General features: G+C 39.3%; 1 protein-coding gene across 1 annotated transcript in view; it reads right to left on the reverse strand.

Moving 5' to 3' along the window:
- Positions 1 to 19,292, reverse strand: part of MYO9A (myosin IXA) — a 154,796-nt gene that overhangs the window by 102,671 nt on the left and 32,833 nt on the right. Inside the window, exons 3-7 of the mRNA XM_035899416.1 lie at positions 15,969 to 16,031; positions 14,560 to 14,659; positions 11,777 to 11,833; positions 7,533 to 7,630; positions 4,692 to 4,818 (exon numbers count right to left, since the gene is read on the reverse strand). Coding sequence (XP_035755309.1) covers positions 4,692 to 4,818; positions 7,533 to 7,630; positions 11,777 to 11,833; positions 14,560 to 14,659; positions 15,969 to 16,031 — 445 coding nt within the window. The remainder of the gene's footprint in view (positions 1 to 4,691; positions 4,819 to 7,532; positions 7,631 to 11,776; positions 11,834 to 14,559; positions 14,660 to 15,968; positions 16,032 to 19,292) is intronic.

A 19,292-nucleotide genomic window follows, 5' to 3' on the forward strand; every position in this document is an offset into this window, starting at 1 on the left:
TGATGCACAATGCAATTGCTCACCACCCGCTGACCGATGCCCAGCCCGTCCCGAGCAGTGATCACTCCCCGAGCCACGATCAGTTCCTGAGCAGCGATCACTCTCCAAGCCGCGATCAATCCCCGAGCCGCAATCACTCTCCCCACAACCGACCAATTAACACACACACACACACACCCCCCGAGCATGACATTATATGATATGGAATAGCTCTTTGGTCAGTTTGGGTTAGCTGTCCTAGCTGTGCTCCCTCCCAGCTTGTTATGCACCTGGCCAAGTAGGAGAAGCTCAAAAAGTCCTTGAGTAGTCTGAGCACTACTTGGCAACAACTAAAAACATCAGTGTGTCGTCAACATTCTTCTAGCACTAAATCCAAAACATAGCACTATGCTAGCTTCTATGAAGAAAATTAACTCTATCCCAGCCGAAACCAGGACACCAACTCGAGAGCAAGAAAACATTGCTTTTTGTCTTTCCTCCCATATTTGAGAAAGGGATTACAGTGTTGAGTGCTCGTTCAAAAGCTACCTGGTATGGAGTAACAGAAAATAAACTCAGATTTCTATCAGTTTTTCCTGAAAAAAGATCTGAACCTTTTCTTCAGACCTTCTTTCAAACAACCTGAGAGTTATCTAACTCGAGTTCCGGCTCGGAGATTCGCATCCGATGAAGGCGAAGATGTCCCTGCTCGTTGCAGGGATCCAATGAGATGAACTTTGGAGGCCCCTTCCAACCCAAACCTTCCACGATCCCGAAAACTTCATCTGGAAAATGGATCCAGAAGAGAAGGCTGGATGCAAGCACTGGCTACCTCGTAATCCTCACCTCCCTTTTGCTCCCCAATTACTTTCCAAGATGTTTATCACCTGAGGAGCACAAGGTCTGTGGGATCCCTCTGGGAAGCTGAAGACAATTTTTAAGTAGAAAAAGAACTTGAGCATATAAATATCCCGTGGAGGTAGACATTAGTTCCAAAAGCTAACATCATCAATGCAAAAAGACAGCTGGCAGAACTAATTTAGGACACTTGATAACTTATATTTACCTTTATTTGTGTTGATGCTAGTTACCTAAGCCTAAAAACTAAATATAAAACTGCTCCATTGAGCAAAGGCAGAATTTGCCTTCCTTAGTGCTCCATCCAGAGAAATAATTTCCAGTATTAGTAAATGTACACAACTGAAATGTTTCTAATGGAAAAAAAAAAAAAAGTCTCTCAAGGTCAACCAACTCTAGATCATTTCTAATAGATTGCTCTTGTTAATAAGCCCACAAATGAGCCTTTCCAGGCTTTTCCCCCGAAACACAAAAGTTTTCTCCAGTTTTATACAATCCTCTACAATTTCTGTAGAGGACCTGTGATATGCACAGTGCTTGCACAGGACTCCACGTCTGCTCGATCCATCAGGCAACCTTGACATCACATTACGGCACGGTATTTCAGCAAAGTTTAAACAAAGGCTGTGAAAAACCTGCCAAAAGCCTCACATAATCCACATGCTATGTCTCTTCTTAAAAAAAAAAAATTGAATCAGGGTCTTACTGTAAATGAAACAATGATCTGCAGAGTCTGGCCAAAATCCTATGTTACTGTTTGCTTTTTCAACAAATGCTGGGCTGAATGTTTTAATAAACCAAAAATATATTGGATGGGGTTGTTGGTATCTAAGAAAAATCAAATTCATCACAGATCATCATCTCCTTGTAGGTTTCTTAAAAAAATCTTCATATTAGCTTCATTTTAAAGGGACACAAATCTTGTTATACTGAGGAAGGATAGTTGTTCGGTGTTGTTGCATCAACTGCTGCAGCAGGGAAATTCCCCCAGTTGTCCTTAGAGGGTCTAACGTAAACCAGCTAAGCTCACAATAATTCAGGCCAGACTTGCCTTTGGAGGGGAAAAACCTTAGCTTTGCCTAAATTTCTCATTTCAGCCAGGCTGTTTGGTCTTCTCCTCCCCATGAAGGCTACCCACCCCACCAGTGTTGTGCAGAAGGACTTCTGCGTCCCTGCTTCTTAGCTGGTCTCGGAGCCTTTCCACCGTGTCCAGTTGGATTTTCTTCTTCTTTTCCATGTCAAATCCTTGACTGAACAAATCCAATGAGTCATTTAAAAAAAAAAAACAAAAACAACACCACCACCACCAAACTAAACCAAAACACTCCCCAAATCTTTGCCTGCAAGTATCAAATCACAGCAGCACTGGTTTCCTGCACCATTTTGCTAAACTCAAGACTGTCCTGCCAAGCACCCAGGGGCTGTATGAAAAGGAGTTGAACTATTTTTCAACTAATATTTTTAATGCAGAGATTTTTTTTTCAGTCTTAGTGAGTAATGCCAAGGTCTAGAGAGGGGATTAATAACTTTTTCAAGCCAATTTTCAGCAACAACGGTGTGAAAAGCCAAACTGCATAATGTTCAGTGACCACACAAAAAAAAAAAAAAAGTAATAAGAAGAATTACCCAAATGAGACAGAATACAGTGTTAAATATTTCAACCAATATTTTGGTTGCTGGCTGAGAAGAATTCACAACATTTAATTTGGAGAGTTGTAAGTAGCTAACCAACAAATAAAGTGCAATGGATGCTCTTTGTGATGCCGTTTCATCTGTTTGACCCCCTTTAGTCCTCCTTTTGGTCAAAGCTGAACGGCAAAAGATCTATTCAGGTCTGCAAAAAGGTTCAGCATTTCAGAAAGAGAAACCAAGCCTTTTCTGAAAATAAGATTATTGGCTTTATTTCAGCTGATCAGGGAGTGGGTCTATTGGAAACTTTACACTTGGAGGCAACCAGTGTGTCCAATTCCATGGATAAAGTACCATACAAATGCATCTTTAAGGACAAGCAACAGTACTTACCCAAGCCCAGCAACGTATTTCACAAGATTATACCCAAGATCTGCATCATCCTGATCTAATTAACAAGCATTTTATGCTGTAGACAGTCATTTAGCTTGTGAAAGAATTACCAAGGGGAACAGAAATCTATCACTTCGCTCAGCTATACCAGATTCTAGTGGTTTTTCAAAATGCTGACGTTAAATATATACATTATTATTATTTTTTGACATATTGTTGACACTACTTGCAAATGACCATGGTATCCATGCTCTGTGCTGTACCAGACCATGGCACTAAGCCACCGTTGGATCTATAGGGCTCGACTGATGTATCATTTCCCATATACCCGATACCTTACAGCATGCAGACATTGCAGAAGAGTTTGTTTGCAGAAGAAAGCCAGGGCAAACACCCAAAGCCTGGAACTTTTTCAGATCTTTAAGTCACTCTCATATTGAAAGCTTTTTAAAAAAAATGATTGCTTCTTAAATGACTTGGCGTTCTTGCTATGGCCATTTTTAACAGGGTAAGACCAACAACGTTCTCCTCCAAACTCATATTTTCCTTCTGTTTATTCCTGCAATCTCCAAGGCCAAGATGCAAAGAGCATCCAGGTGCTTATACCCATATTTTACAGAAGCTTTCCCCTCCCTAAATTCAAAGCATTAATTAAAAGTGTTATGAAGATCTGTGAGAGCCAGTCCCCGGGTTCTTTAGGTAGTAAGATAGCACAGCCGTTATTTAAGGGAAGGAATGGGAAGAGCATCATGTGTACACAAAATGACAAATTATCTTCTGGTGCTATCATAAAATTAGCAAAAATTAACCCTCCACACCGTCCAGAGAGTTCAAAGGGATAAAGATAACAGGTTTTTTTAACCAATTACAAGTATAACATTTCAGAATCCTTTGGAGTTACAAGTGGTTTAGAGTGTTTCAAGAAAAGGGAGACTGCAAGGAGAGCTTCTGGCCACCTAGATCCATGTCAAGAGGTGTTGAGCTCAGCTCTTGGACCCCTAAGGCAAGCAAAGGACCAGTTGGCTCATTGAAATGAAGATTTTTCTCATGAATAAGTAACGCCACAGCTTAATAACCTGCTTGGGCTAACAGACCAGCTCCCCTAAGAACTTAGTGCTTTCACACTGATTTACAGAACTGGATATGGCCCTGAGCCATCCAAGCCAAGACCTACAAACCCTTCCCAAATGATACTGGCACAGCAGTGACTTACAGAGGGCAAAGTGCTTTTGGTAAAGGGTCTTCAACAGCAGATAACATCAAGAGGTTCACAAAAGAACTAGATATAGGTCTATAAATGGGCACTAAAGGGATAAGATGCACCTTCCAGCATCTCTAATCCAGCTTTTGTGGATGCTGGCAGGGTAACAGACAGCAAAATGTGATGACTGAGCTCAGCATCTCCCACAGCTGCCACCTGAACCAGAAGAGTGGGCTGACAGTCTTAGTGTTGCTCCAGGTTCTTAGACAAATATTGGAACAGATTTCAGGAGCATCAGGGAATTTTGGCGAGGGAGCGATTGAAGAAACCACTATATTGAATGGCAAGTTTGCTTTCCACCCGGCACTAGTTTGCAATCTTTCAAATTTTAATCATAGAAACAGTCTTTTCAGTCAATTAAACCTGAAGCTGAAGAGTAGGGGGAAAAAAAACTTTACATTAAAAACCTCATTAAAAAAATCTTTATAACTTTTCACTGGCAAACACAAACACCGTATGAACAGTAACACAAGAGAATTTACTCTTCAGCAAAAATGGAAATAAATTCTGTTATAAAAACAGAGGTGGCTTATTAGGTGTGAACGTTACAGGACAGAAAGTAAAGGCATACCTCCAGCAGGTCCGACACAATAGGGAGTATTTCAGGGTTACAAATATCAATGGAGTCATCCCGGTAAGTTTTCTTTTTGTAACGGATGTTACCCAGGTGTAGTATTGCCGACAAGAGAGAGAAAATTCTAAAGAAAAATAAAGAGAACACATTTTCACTCAGTTGTTTTTTCTCAAAGCTAGTGAAAAAGCAAATCACATCCCCAAGCATCCACACGCCACCTTCACATTTGATTCATCCTCTAATTTTCAATCCAAAGCAGTTTATGTCCCAAATTTCTAAATGTTTCCTCAAAAATGATGCTCAAATTAAGCATCCAATTTGCCTCATGTAAAAAATACTTTCATTCAGTCAAGGACGAAACTTGCATTGGCATGGGCTTTCTTGAAAATTATTTAACACATCAAAACCACAGTTACAAAATGGCACCCCATATTATAAGAGATAAAGAAATCCTCGAGTAATCTAGATATCCAGATTAAGTATCTATCATGCAATTGCCTAAATTAAGGGGGAGACAGGACTCAACCATGCAGGTTATCCTTCTCAGCTCCCTGGCACATGTGTTTATCACCTTCTCAGTTCCAGTCCCAGGTAGGAAGGCTATACAAAAAAAGCATAAAGGCTTTTATAATATATAAGCATACTGCAACAGAGAAAAGTTGTTCCACTTCAAGTAAATTTATGCAGCAATTTTTTTTTTAATTTGATCATTTTTAAGTGATATCCTCACTCCTCTAAAAAAAAAAAAAAAGAAAATAATCAAAAAACCTCCTCTAAAAAAGTAGCTTGGAGTCTATCGAGTCACAGCTAACTTCAGAAATAAATTCTGCTTGTCTCTATTTCTACACTCTCCAGGGAGCCAAAAATTACTAAAAATCAAATTTGATTCCTGGCCATGCCACCAGCTTGAACGCACAACACACCTTCACCTCTCCAAGCTGGTCCTTCCTTATCTCTAAAACAGGGATACTGATTTTTTATCATCAGTTACAGGGATGCAGTTATCAACATTTCTCTTCTGCAACCATTTCCACAAAGGTGGAACCCCATGTTTTGCTATAAACAATAATTTATAAAAAGTATAGCAATATTTAAAATGTCCTTCCTTTTCATACTCAGCTGAAGGTGCTTACTCTTTTGTGTTACAGTCGTACCACACCAAGGAGAATAAATTTTCTCATATAAGGAAAAATCCACTATATTTTTGACAGGCAAAATTCACCAGGAAAAATACAAGAACTTGTGTGCCAAGAAAAGTTATTGCACAGTAAATCAAAAGCATGAATTTGCTGTGACATCCAACTCTGCTCAGTCCAGACGGATTGCTTTACTCTGTCGATTAAATTCCCTTACGCTACAGCAACCTTGCGTCCTAAAGAGGCTTCAGAAAAAACTTGTTGCCGAAATCTGTCTCTTGAAAGATAAGGAACCATGCCAACATACAACATATTTACATTAAAAGGATGTATACTTGGGTTTATCCATGTGTGTGGAACAGATAGAGAAAAAACAGTCTTAATTTCATAATTAATTTGTTACAAGGTAGGGATAAAGGATGTGATTGTGAAAATATTCTCAGCTGGGTGAAAATTTCTCATTGGAGCAGAAGGCAGGACATCATCTCGCAGCTAAGGGCTTCTAACTGCTGGCTCAGATACATGTTAAAAAAAGCACAAAAAATGATGCTTAAAAGAACAGGAGATAATCCACTCAGTTGCAAAAAAAAAAAAAAAAAGTTATACGTTAGCATCTTAAATGTCATTTACCCAAGGTGATGAATACGGTTTCAAGTGCCGTTAGTACAAAGCAGTAATTCCCTGTTCCCACATAAACCTCCAGGATTTTAGACAGATCAAACCATGTTCATTAAATTATCGTTTGAACATTTTGACTCAAAAAACCCCAAGATTTCTCATTGCATTCCAGCTACTGACCTGCTTTTCAGCCATACTCATGACGTCAAAAGCATACTCATTTTGAGCTTGTTCTTTTAATACATATTTTCCTATGCCCGCTACCAACCTTAGTAACACATTTGTCAAATTCATTCAATCTACTCAAGACTTTCAAGCCAATAATCAACATGAGAGGTCTTATTTTGTGGTTTCGGTTGAAGATGACCCTTGTGGAACATGTCATTCCCTGGAGTCAGCGGAAGGCAGTATCTCAACCCAGCTAAGTAGTCCATTTTTTCAACCGGCACTTCCAGTGAATTAGTGAACAAAGGCCAGCTGGAAAGGAGTCTACAGGACCAGCAATTGTATGCAAAGAATTAAATATGATGACCAATAATCAGGATTTCTGATTGAATCAGGCAGGACCTGAACTCATGACATGCAGAGTAAGGCATGATTATTTCTGAATGGTTAAAAAATACTTCCAGGTTCCAACTTCCTGCCAACGCTCCGCTTGCATAAAGAGAACTGTTAACTACAGTAATGATGGGCATATTTTGTTAATATTTGAAAATTTTCATTACTCTTTTATTAGATGAATGGTCAAGTGTTATTATTCATAGAATCACAGAATGGTTTGGGTTGGAAGGGACCTTCAAAGATCATCTAGGTCCAACCGCCCTGCCATGGGCAAGGGACACCTTCCACTAGAACAGGGTGCTCAAAGCCCCGTCCAACCTGACCTTGAACACTTCCAATGATGGGGCATCCACAACTTCTCTGGGCAACCTCTTCCAGCGGCTCACCAATTATTGCTTCTCACCAGCCTGATATGTTACGTAGAGCACAACTGTTATGTTAGCTCAAGTCAGGTGAATTATCTCACTGATTATGGAGGTTATATCAACAAATATAATCTTGGAACTATGGAAAATAGACTTACTGTCTGCGAGTCTTGGGAAGAAACCCCACCATCTCCATGGCCAGTTGTAACCGCTCAAAGTCATGCTTCAAGTCCTCCCCTTCCACAGAAAAGCAGTCCTGTTGGGTTCAAACAGAAAGATTCAGCACTGAAAGAAATAAAGTTCAGAACAGGTCCAGATGGCCAAGTCAACACTTCATTGATATCATTTAGTGACTTCCATGCCTTTTAACAGCGACTAGAACATTTCTAATCTGGCACAGGGAAATGAGATATCCAGGAGGTCCCACTGACATTATGGGGAATAACTGTGGCTAATTACCCCCAACATCCTGCCCAGGGACAGGGGGATTTCACAGCACCAAGGCAGATACAGCAAGAAACACATATGCAAAACAATAAAAGACCAGGATTACCTCCAGTGGCAAGGCAGAATTTTTCTTCTTACATATTAGAAACAGCACGCACAATTAAAAGTTCGTTTTTATTTTTTTAAATTTATTTTTAAAAATCAAGCTCTTCAGGAGAATCAGCTTCTACAAGAACTTTATGGAAAAGCTAACCAGAGTGAAGATTTCAATACAATAATTATTTATTGTATACACCAACATTTTTCTCTGTACTGCATTTTTATACAGCATGGTGAGATGGTCTTTCAAAGGACACTACATCACTGCCGCAAATGCCTTGGTTTGAACAGCCTGTACCTCAGAGGGGACTGTGCTGGTATACCTTTTCCAAAAATAACATTTTTGGCTAATTTTTCCTGGGGATACATCCTTATTTCCTAGATTGAACCTTTAATGCAAGAGGTGAGAGTTCATCAGTGTGGGACAATTAGCATACAAAAAGGATGTGAATTAGCAACCAGACGAATGATTGGCTTTATTTTAGATTTACAGGCAGTTTATTCCACATTAAGTCCTGATCCATTAGGAGTTCCTATAGCTAAAGAGAAAGAATTCAATTTAAAACAGAATTTACGTAATTTCATGTAAAAGATCAGTGAATTAAATCCTGCACAGGAAAGGGAAAGCTTTAAATGTATTTTTCACTAACTTTATTCTAACTACAAAGAAGTTTTCTAAAAATGCAAGCATTGAGAGAATTTTAAATCCACTACATCTGATATTTCTTGGAGGCTAATGTGTTTGAACAGTTTAGTTTTTCAGGTCATCCCCAACCTGATGGCAGTCATTGATACTTTCAGGGAAATCTGATGATGTTCTGGACCCAACTAATATCATCCTGCACCGATAATTAGGGAACACAGTTAAATTAATGCTCCTTAAGTGAGTGCATGAACTATTAATGCCAAGTTCCTTTTGCTTTGGCTGACTTGGACCCTCCAATGGATTATCCACTATTTTCTCTTGCTTTGTAGCCGATATTTAATACTTTTTCCCATCACTGCCTTATAAAAATTCCCAACCTCTGAACCAAAATTGATTTATTGTGTATCACACAATATAGTGTTATCTTAAATCTCATAGTATTCTACAAGTTAATCCAAAAATTGCAGCTGCATTTACAGTGACAATTAATTAAGCTACTGTATCCACATAGTTGCTTTTGGCCATTTGTCTGTAAATCATATTTACCACACGAGCAAGCATGCACAAATTAACTCTGAAAGTCTGCACTAAAAAGAATTGTGGGAATACTATAGTGAACATCCCTGAACAGGTACCAAGTAGTCACAGGATAATGACTGTTACTTGAAGAGACACTCGTACTCACTTATAGTACGTAGACTAAATCATATAGAATAAATATAGAATATACAGAATAAAACTATATCATCAGCTTCATGTCTCAGAGGACCTATCCCCATTTAAAGCCTGACAACTGCATCAGTGGTACATCCTTCATCCCACTCCATAGCATCGTTACAGTGAAAGCTAATGATTATGGGGAGAAATTCTTATTTAAGATATTTATTTCAACATAGGAGACTCCTCATATCCAATTCTCCTGTCTCCTTGACTAAAAGCTAAAGAACTTCAACTGGAAAAGAAAATCTAAAAGTTTTTATTGATGGTCCTCAGGGACAACAACTTAATATTGCACGGACAACATGAATTTAGAGATGTTGAACAGACTATTGAAAATTACCCATTTTAAAGGATGTATAAGCTCTCTGTACACCTTATCCGAAGGAATGCAACAAAGACATCTACACTATATATCAGTAAAATCATCAGGGATCAGCAAGGGAATTATTTACACCATAAAATATCCGGATAAGAAGTTGTCCCTCCTAAAGTCAAACCTAAGCCAACTGGCTTGCTTGGCCACTACACATATGCTAAGGAGAACCTGGAGAAGTTTTCACACCCACTAAGGTGGGACGTGGGGTCTGCAGGATTTATTTACAAATAAGTCTTTCAAAATTTTTAAAAAGATACCAAGTGTCGCTTTTAGTGACGCTCCACATTCCAGGAGACAATTTCATTTTGTGGCATCATTCATCCAAAATGAAGTCCCGAGTCAACAGCGACATACCATAGACAACTCAGAAGTAGCACAATCTATGCCAAAGGCAATTTAATTAACGATTTACATAACAATTGCCAAACTCATTAATCTGCATGGAAAGGCCTTTTGCAATTTATCTACTAAAAGCAGATGCTCTCTAGTATTTCAGCTCTGTACTGTTTCCTAATGGATGATAATTATTAAAAAAAAAAGTTTTCTTGATATTAGGGCAGACAAGCATTACAAAGTCCACGCCCACATATCAAATTAATCATTAATATTCCACCAGGGCAATTAGTTTCCCAGCAAGAGTGAGTCCTCTGCTTACTATCGTCACATCACAGCAATCCATGGATTTTCATGGAATTCTAAAGATGATATAATAAATAGGGTATCTTTATAAACCGGATGTCTGCAGCAGGTTGAGTCCATGGTTACGGGGAGAGGTCCAGGGTATGCTTAAGACTGTATCATCAAATTAAGCAAACTCATGATTTACCACAAATAGCACAGAAAATGATACTGAGCAAAATAAAATACCAGATAAACAGCCAAATTGTAACAGTACACAGTTTTGCTGTGCAAAATAAGGACATATAACACAATAATCCCTGAGCTGGCAGGGCGTTATTGGCCCCTCCAGGATACAAATGTATCAAATTTGTTTTTTTTTTTAATTTTAATTCCTCTGGTAAATTGTCCTAACCATTCCTTAAGCAATTAAGGTCTTTGCAACCTGGTAAAGTGTATTAAGGTATATAGAAAAGCATCTGCTCTTCACTCCCTGCTCTTGTAGGGCCTCGAAGGATGCTGATTTATTAAGAATGCCAATACAATATTCAACATTTTTAAAGCTTAGGGGGTCAGACTCCCCTTCCCTCCTCCTCTCCTAAGGATTCTGCAGTGAAATCTTGCTGTTAAGATGCTTATTTAGCCCAGGTAAAACCCAGCTCCTTCACAGATTACCTCTTACTCTTCCAGATGCATCAGCTAGAGTTTGGAAACCATTAAGCACACAGCAAAATGAGCAAGAACAACATGCAGCTGATCTGAAACATGCTTCCGCATGCAAGCACAATGAACAGAGACCATCACGGGACATACAGACACCCAAAGCCCATCGCCAACTGAAGCCACCACCTCCGACTCAGTTGCTGAGGAAGGGGGAGAAGCTTCACCGTTCCCTTTTTTGGGTCAATCCATTTGGAAAGGATGATAATGTCAGCAGAACTATTTCAGGAGAAGGAATTGTTTCGGTATTTGGATAATATCAGGATCGATTTTCTTGCAGATGTTTTGAGGGGATGGGTTTGGTTTTGTCTTTTTTTTTCCCCTGGAAGCTGGAGAGTTGATACACTGCTACAACCATCATGAACCAATGCTTCATCTCTTAGGGCTTCGAGAGACTGATCTGCTCTTTTATCGGAAAGGAATTTAATATCACATTTTCACATTGCTGCCGTATCCCAGTTTCCATAAATCATCATGTATTATATCAAGAAGGAACAAAATAAACCCCTTAGTTTGATGAAACTAGATGACCACATCCAACTGTTGAAGAAGCTTTCCAGATGGAAGGACCCAAAACAGGGCAAGGGAAAAACACACGTGTATTGTCATGAGCTAATACACAAGCAACACCGCTGCAGGACAGAGGAAGGGTTAGGGTAATTAATAGGTTAAAGTTAATTTGACAATTTTCTGCTCAGGTCTTGGTGCACCTAACAAATTCAAGTGAGCAGCAGCCCTGCACCAGCAACACAGAAGACATGGGTACTTGTACTGACCGGCTCAGAGTCATAGCAATAATCATCCCAGCTCTGTCTGAGGGGTTTCTTTGTCATCTGAAAGCAAGGCAGACCTGGTTAAGCAGTGTTCAGACCCACCATAACTCCTACTACCTGCTCTTTAACCAAGGCAGCAACGCTGACTTTCCAAGTGAAATAAATGTTGTTATTCTGCAGAGTCATTCCTTATTTTCATTTTTTTTAAGGGAAGATTTATAATGCTTTGGCATTTCTGGTGCTCTGTTTCCTCCTTACAGTGTTTTCAAGATCTTTTATTTTTCTCCACGGTTGGATAAACCTTTGGTTTACCTACAGCTGAAGAGCTATTGTTAAAAAAAAAAAAAAAAAAAAAAAAAAAAAAAAAATCACACTGAAGAGTGGATTTTTGTTTCTACTCTTAACCTCTGCTCTAGACACTTGTAAGTGCTGCAAAAGCACGATTCTCCAACCCATTGGAAAGCAACACTTGAAAGCTTTTAAGGAATTTATATATTTTCCAATCAGACAGGGCTGGAGTTGAGAGAAGTCAAAGGACATGTCAGTGACCAGTCCCAAGAGCGAGACACGCATGGCACCAGAGCTCTTAAAAAACTTAAATAAGGACCTAATCCTGCAAATCGCTAATTTCTAAATGGATAAATGTGAATAACCAGCACTGAAAATATTCAGCAAGTTGCAGAGTGTGCAACGGCAGGCATACCTGCCATTGGGATGAGATACAGAGAAGTCATTTGAATTCAGAGCATAGTCTAAGTAAATTTGCTTTTAAAAAAAAAATTAAAATATTTTTTCCCCAACTTGCTCTCTTGCATTTAAAGATCAACAAAATAACAGCACATATTGGTGAAATATCTGAATAGATTATTGCTTATCTGCAATACAAAATGCACGCTGCTTTTGCATAGCATGTGAGCTGAGGAAGAAAATAACACTTGACTCCAGGACTGAGTAAGGCCCCCCCTTAAGGGGTTTGGCTCAATATTTTATAGCTTTTCAATTTTAAATATTTAATTTTTAGTTAAAAAACTTTGGTTTGTTTCTGAGCTCACTCTTTTTCCTTTTAAAAAGGCAGGGATTGCTCTAGGACACGTTTAAGAAGCTACTGTAAATGCACAGGGGCCATTTTATTACCTTCCCCTTTTATGTTTCCAAAGTTTCCTTTCCCTATTCCTCCACTTCTGCTTTTTTCTCCCTATTTTCCTTTTTCCTCTTTGACTATGGGGTGTGGGAAAGCTGCTACTGCATTGTGAGAAAGCCTTAATACGAAACGATGCCCAGAACACATCTAAAGGAGCCTTTTTCCCATAGTTGTCAGTGTTCAATTGTCTCGCTAACACTAATTATTAAAAATTAAGAAATTATTATAATAAACCCCCTCAAAATTCAGACTGTTGCTATTGGCCATACACTGTGTTCAGGCAAGTCCAGAGTCTGCTGCACTGATCCACTGGACGTACCTCAGCCTCCTTCTCCAGCCTACTTGCGCATGACATCCTAATTTAGATTAAAATAAATGTTTCAACCTAAATCATTGCATTCTTACTAGTTCTGCACACTACATGCCATTGGATTTATAATTTTACTTTAAATATTAATGCCCTTAAACTGCTATTAAATAAAAGAAGGACTGCAATTAAAAGCAATGTTTTTGACTAACATAAAACTACCAGATTGCCCAACAAAACCTGTGAATCTGACAAAACATTTGGTCCAAACGATCTTGGCACCTTCCTGCTGCAAAACAGCAGTGCAGATGGCCGTGAAGATCACACCACGTTCTCCAACAAATGCTTGAGGCACACAGACGGCGAGCAAAAAGCCTTCAGCCCTGAGTGTGTTCCTCATTTGTGCGAATTTCCTGATCCTGCTAAGAGTGGGTGGGAGTTGTTAATATTACAATAGATTTTGGCTTTGATAGCCCACTTTAAAAAGCTCTTTGAAAAGCCCTGGGTAATTGGGATGTATTCTGGAGTTAAATTATATTTCTAGAAAGACTAAAGGCTATTTGGGTTGCACTATGCGTACAAGTTTCTCTCCAGCTTGTGGGTTAAATCACTCTCTATCGCTAATCGTGTTTCAGCTCCAGGAAAATTGCAATTAGTTAAAATCAACATAGAACCTAACTATTCTTCCACATATTCCTAATCCTTTTTTTTTTTTTTTTTTTTTTTTGAGCAAAAAGTCCCTATTCACAAGCATCAGTGGATAACTGTATCTTAAATACCTGAAGTAAATTAGATTTTCCAAAGTAGGAGTTTAGTTGGTCACTGGTAGGACCTTGCTCATTTTTCATTCACACATTTTCAATTGTTGCGGTGGGTTTATTCATACTAAACTTATTACGTTGTTAAATTCAAAGGATCATGCCAACAGCCAGTCATGAAGCTACAGAGTTAGGACTACTTCATGCAAGATGTTATACCCTGAAGACCTACCGGTATCCCATTTTTCTCTTTTCGTCTACTCAACAGAGAGATGTTAATGAGTAAATGACATTCACACAGATAGCAGGTAAATTATTACTGTTTCTCCCATCGACAATTAAAAACACAATACATTTAACATATCCCAGGTAGGGAATAAAAATGGAAAACGATGATTTATTTTTTTCTCATATCAGGTGTTCAGATTGTCAACGCAGAATTATTTTCAGCGATGGAAGGCTGCCTACAGAGCATTAACACAACCTATTTTTACTACTCCACGTGTTTTCTTTATTAGCATTAAATATCAGCACAAGACAAGGCAAGATGGTGTATTGTAGTCCTATATAGTATTCCCACCTGGTTGAGGTAATGATATTCCTCAGGCTGCTTCAGATGAAATGCTGATCTCTCTTCCTCGCTCGCTCCTGCCAGGAGGTAATAAAATACATGGTAGTTCCTGGCGACAAATAGAAAAAAAAAAAAAAGTTAGCCTTCAAAATAAACAGCAACATTAAGCAGAGAAGCGCATATAAACTTCATAACCTGATTTTCCAGCTTCCAAACTCAGCCCTGAACACTGTTTAGAAATGGCCTGTACCCACTTTGCAGTGATGTAAAAGATTAAATTAAGTAACAGATGAGATCCCTCTTTTCCATCCAAGGACATCCACTGCCCTAGAATACACTTAAAGAATTCCTAGCCGACATCGTCACGTTTTCCTCCAGAAACATAAGCAACGCCTTCAGATTTATTAGAATCAAACCAACACATTTCCTTGCAATGCAGAAATTATTACTATTCTTAATACTTTATTACCATTTACCATAGGTAATGATTTTCCAGTTGCAGTTCTGTAAGAAAGGAAAATTCTTCAATTTTTACAGCTACTTAAATATTCAAAATACTTGAATATTACTAATACTAAAACCACCCCAAGTGACGCTCATGTGTTTTGCTTCAAGACAACTCTAACACAGATTAATGCTAGGAGCGTAGCAGTATTTCTAAAATAAAAACTTTGCTTCTATGTTGGATGTTCTCCAAGAGGAACTAAGTTTAATCATCTTGAATGCCCAGAAGTACAGTTGTGAAGGCTGTATATGCTGCTTAACTTCGGCATCAGCCTGTGAGCACTGGCGAAAACTTGTCGCACAACCTCTGTCTTCAAAGGGAAACACAGACAGAAGCGCCAAGAGTCGAAAGACAACTAGAAGCAGCAAATTTATTTATTTATATTTTTATTTATTTTTATTTCAAAATCAGAGTAAGAATTACTGAGAGAGGAATATAATGTGTTGCAGTTAGGAAAGAACAATTTGCTTAAATTTGTTGTCCATGTAATTTTAGCTTTTTCTTGAGGGCCCTCCAATGGCTTCAGTGTAAGAACTGTAAAACACAACTGAAATACTTTCTCCCTCTCTCCCCCCCCCCCCCCCCCCAAAAAAAAATTACAGTAAACAGCTTACAAGTTGCACAAGAAAACAAACGGTACATAATAATCCATACAACATGAATTATAAAGACAATGGAAAATGCAAGTCAAGGGCTGTCAATAAAGTAAGGGAGTTTATTTTCCCTGGGTAGTACATGCCTCCTTAAACAGCAAAATGTAAAATGCATTGTTTATTTTTGAAGCACAGGGTTAGAAGTGTGAAAATCCTGATCCCCCCGTGCCAGCCCAAACAGGGTTTTAAGCAATCTGTGCCACGCTAGCCGCACATATAGAACTCAAAACCAACCCTGTAAGCAAAATATAGGCACCTACCGTTCATTGTGCTCCTGATAGACTAGTCTGGATTTCTCCAGGAGGTACTTTTCAACATAAGCTCTGGAAGAAAAAAATAAAGGCGTTATTCATTGACCTGATGTTCAACTTAAATGAACACAGCTTTACCGGGATTTTTCAGTCTTAGTATGCACAGAAAAAAGTTTCAACCTTGTTTCACTTAGTTATATAAATTTCTTCCTAGGTAGAACAAGCCCAATGTTATGTTTGGCTTTTGAGGTTTTTTTGGTTTGATACAAAGCCAACATTAACTTGGATATGAAAAACATGATCTCAGATGCGTTAGCCTATGGGCAGGGAGTGCAGGGGGAAATTTTGACAGCAATGAAGAATCTCAGATACCTATTTCACCCAAAGCCAGCAAAATAAAATTGCTTGCAGACCAAGATTTGCACACAAATCCTACATCAACAAGAAATACACCTGGGCGTGGAAGTTTGCAAGATCAGATTTAGCTGCAGAATCGGACCCCAAACCACCCTCCCCTCTTCCAAAAAGCCACTTCTCAACAAAAACTCGGGTTGTTAACTTGTGGCTATGGTCAAAAAATAAACAATTGCAAAAACTCCTTATTGGAGTTTACATTTTATCCTAAGAGCTTCCATAATAAACATGTTTAATTTACATATTAAATACTTTTTTCAAGCTTGTTGAGCTAAAACAAGCCTCGACAGGTTTTTTTTCTTCCAAACAATACTAACCAGTAATGATAGGGATTTAGAAACCCAAGTTATAATTGGCAGTTTTGACGATGTAGCTGTGCTGTTCCAGCTCCAGACACCCGGTGACGTGGCACCGACATTAGCAGCCACGTATGACTTGGGAAACCCAAGGAACCTTGGGCACGGTTGGGCAAGGAGGTGCCTCTGTGCTCGCGTCTCCACCACAGATGGGAAGACAGACCTATTTATTACTTGCATCTCAGTAATTCTCCCCTTCTTTCACTAAAAACTAAAATAAGTCATTTGAACATGCTGCAGAGGGTTTGCGACAACTCTTACATGAGCTCTTAGGAGAGGCTACTGGAAATGGCATAACCAGCTCCCAACGGGATGATCTTGCCGGATAGGAGGAGTAAAGAAAGAAAGGCAGCAAAGCAGTATTATTCCTCTGTATGATGTGCAGCAAAAAAAAAAAAAAGTTTAGTCTTGTTTATTCTCTGCAAGGAAGCTGAGAATAGTCTACAGGTATTCCTCGCCAACAGGGTTTTTTTTGTATCCCCTCTCTAACCTGAAACAATTTTTTTTTTTTCCTTTCCAAGCCATGCCATAAATTCACCACAGGCTCGGTGATGAAGGGATCAGAGTTTTGCAGATCCCACTCCCACGCTGCTATGTGACAACCTGGATCACATTCACTGCCCTTGACATTTCATCTCTTCCCCTGTGATTTCTGCTCTTATTATAGACCCCCCAAAAAAATCACCCTCATGCAATAATTTAGGTTGGAAAGGTCTTCTAGAGGTCATCTGGTCCAAACTGCTATTTAAATCAGGGCAATTTTTTATTTATTTTATTTTTATTTTTTTAAATTGTTTTGTAGATGCAACTAAAATGCTGTTTTGGTAAAATACTCCTTGCTTCGTGCAAAGGTCATAAGGAATATGTGTCCCAAGAAGAACATACGTCCCCTCCTGAAATAGGATAGTGCAAAGGAAAACCAATTTAAGTATAAAAAAGTAGATGTCTCCAAACATTTTCTTTTTATTTACTGCTGTCAATTCTGTCAAATCTACCTTTAAGAGTAAAGAAAAGGAGTTTTAAGAGCATGATTTTGTGTAAAATACTCATTTAAGCATGCTACGGAGCCTGTACTTAGCACCCTAGGTAACATTATCTGAAATCAGAGACCGAATTTCATATACAAACACCAATACGCAAATTGCCTGAGCACGACATGTTTGAAAGCACCAGCTCACAGTTTTTGAGGTACAGCCTCATGCCATCGCACAGGTTTACCATTACACCAGTGCACTGTTGCTTTTAATTAAAATGTCTCCTACCTGGCTCTTCTGCAATTTTATGGAGTGTGTCAGATGTTGAGGCTTTTGATCATCTTACGAGGACCAAGCAGGCTGCAAAGACCTTCCTCCAGAACTCGCTTATCACCCAACAGGACATAATAAATTCATCAAGCCTTATGGGAACGCACTTAACTGTAGCCCTTGCTCATGCTCCACCAATTTTAAAGACATCTTTAAAGCCTTCATTTCATGGGGCGGGGCTGGCCGCTCCTAAGTCTCTTGGCTATTACATCTCTTAAGTTTAAATTCGCTTCAAGTTTGGGGTCATTATATTCATAGGGTTTGTAAGCAAATATCCAACTACTATCTTCAGGCTCCAAACAGAGCAAAATTCCAATCCAGGGCTGCAAATTACAGTCACATTAACAAAGCAAATAATATGCAGAATACAGGGTGATAATTGAACTTGGGCTGTGCTTAAAATCTATGCTAAGTTTAAAATTAAAAAAATAACCAACCACTTGTGATCTTCTTTGTAAGACTACAGAAAAAAATTGCGGTCTCGTATGCCAGCAACAGCTCACAGGTTTGGGGTTTTTTTTAAATGTCTTTTTATTCTCATTGGGGCAGCACTGCAAGCTTATAGCAAAGTGCAGCCACATCCCACCATGCAACCAAAGACCAAGGAAGTGCGTGGTTTTTTTAAAGAAGAGAGAAAATTCCTCTTATTTTATGAACTAGAGTGTATGAATACAATGTTCACCACGCTCATGGAGGACAATCAGGGGATCAGGCCCAGCCAACATGGGTTCATGAAAGGCAGGTCTTGCCTAACCAACCTGATTTCCTTCTACGACCAGGTGACCCGCCTGGTAGATGAGAGAAAAGCTGTGGATGTTGTATACCTGGACTTCAGCAAAGCCTTCGACACAGTCTCCCATAGCATTCTCCTGGAGAAGCTGGCAGTTCATGGCCTAGATGGATGTACTCTTCGCTGGGTTAAAAACTGGCTGGATGGCCAAGCCCAGAGAGTCGTGGTGAACGGAGCTAAATCCAGTTGGTGGCTGGTCACAAGTGGTGTTCCCCCAGAGCTCAGTTCTAGGGCCAGTCTTGTTTAATATCTTTATCAATTACCTGGATGAGGGGATTGAGTGTGCCCTCAGTAAATTTGCAGATGACACCAAACCGGGTGGTAGCGTTGATCTGCTTGAGGGGAGGAGGGCTCTGCAGAGAGACCTGGACAGGCTGGATCGATGGGCCGAGGCCAACTGTATGAGGTTCAACAAGGCCAAGTGCCGGGTCCTGCACTTTGGTCACAACAACCCCATGCAGCGCTACAG

This window comes from Egretta garzetta, unplaced genomic scaffold (assembly GCF_000687185.1).
Source record: "Egretta garzetta isolate BGI_Z169 unplaced genomic scaffold, ASM68718v1 scaffold287, whole genome shotgun sequence".
NCBI classification, from domain to species: domain Eukaryota; kingdom Metazoa; phylum Chordata; class Aves; order Pelecaniformes; family Ardeidae; genus Egretta; species Egretta garzetta.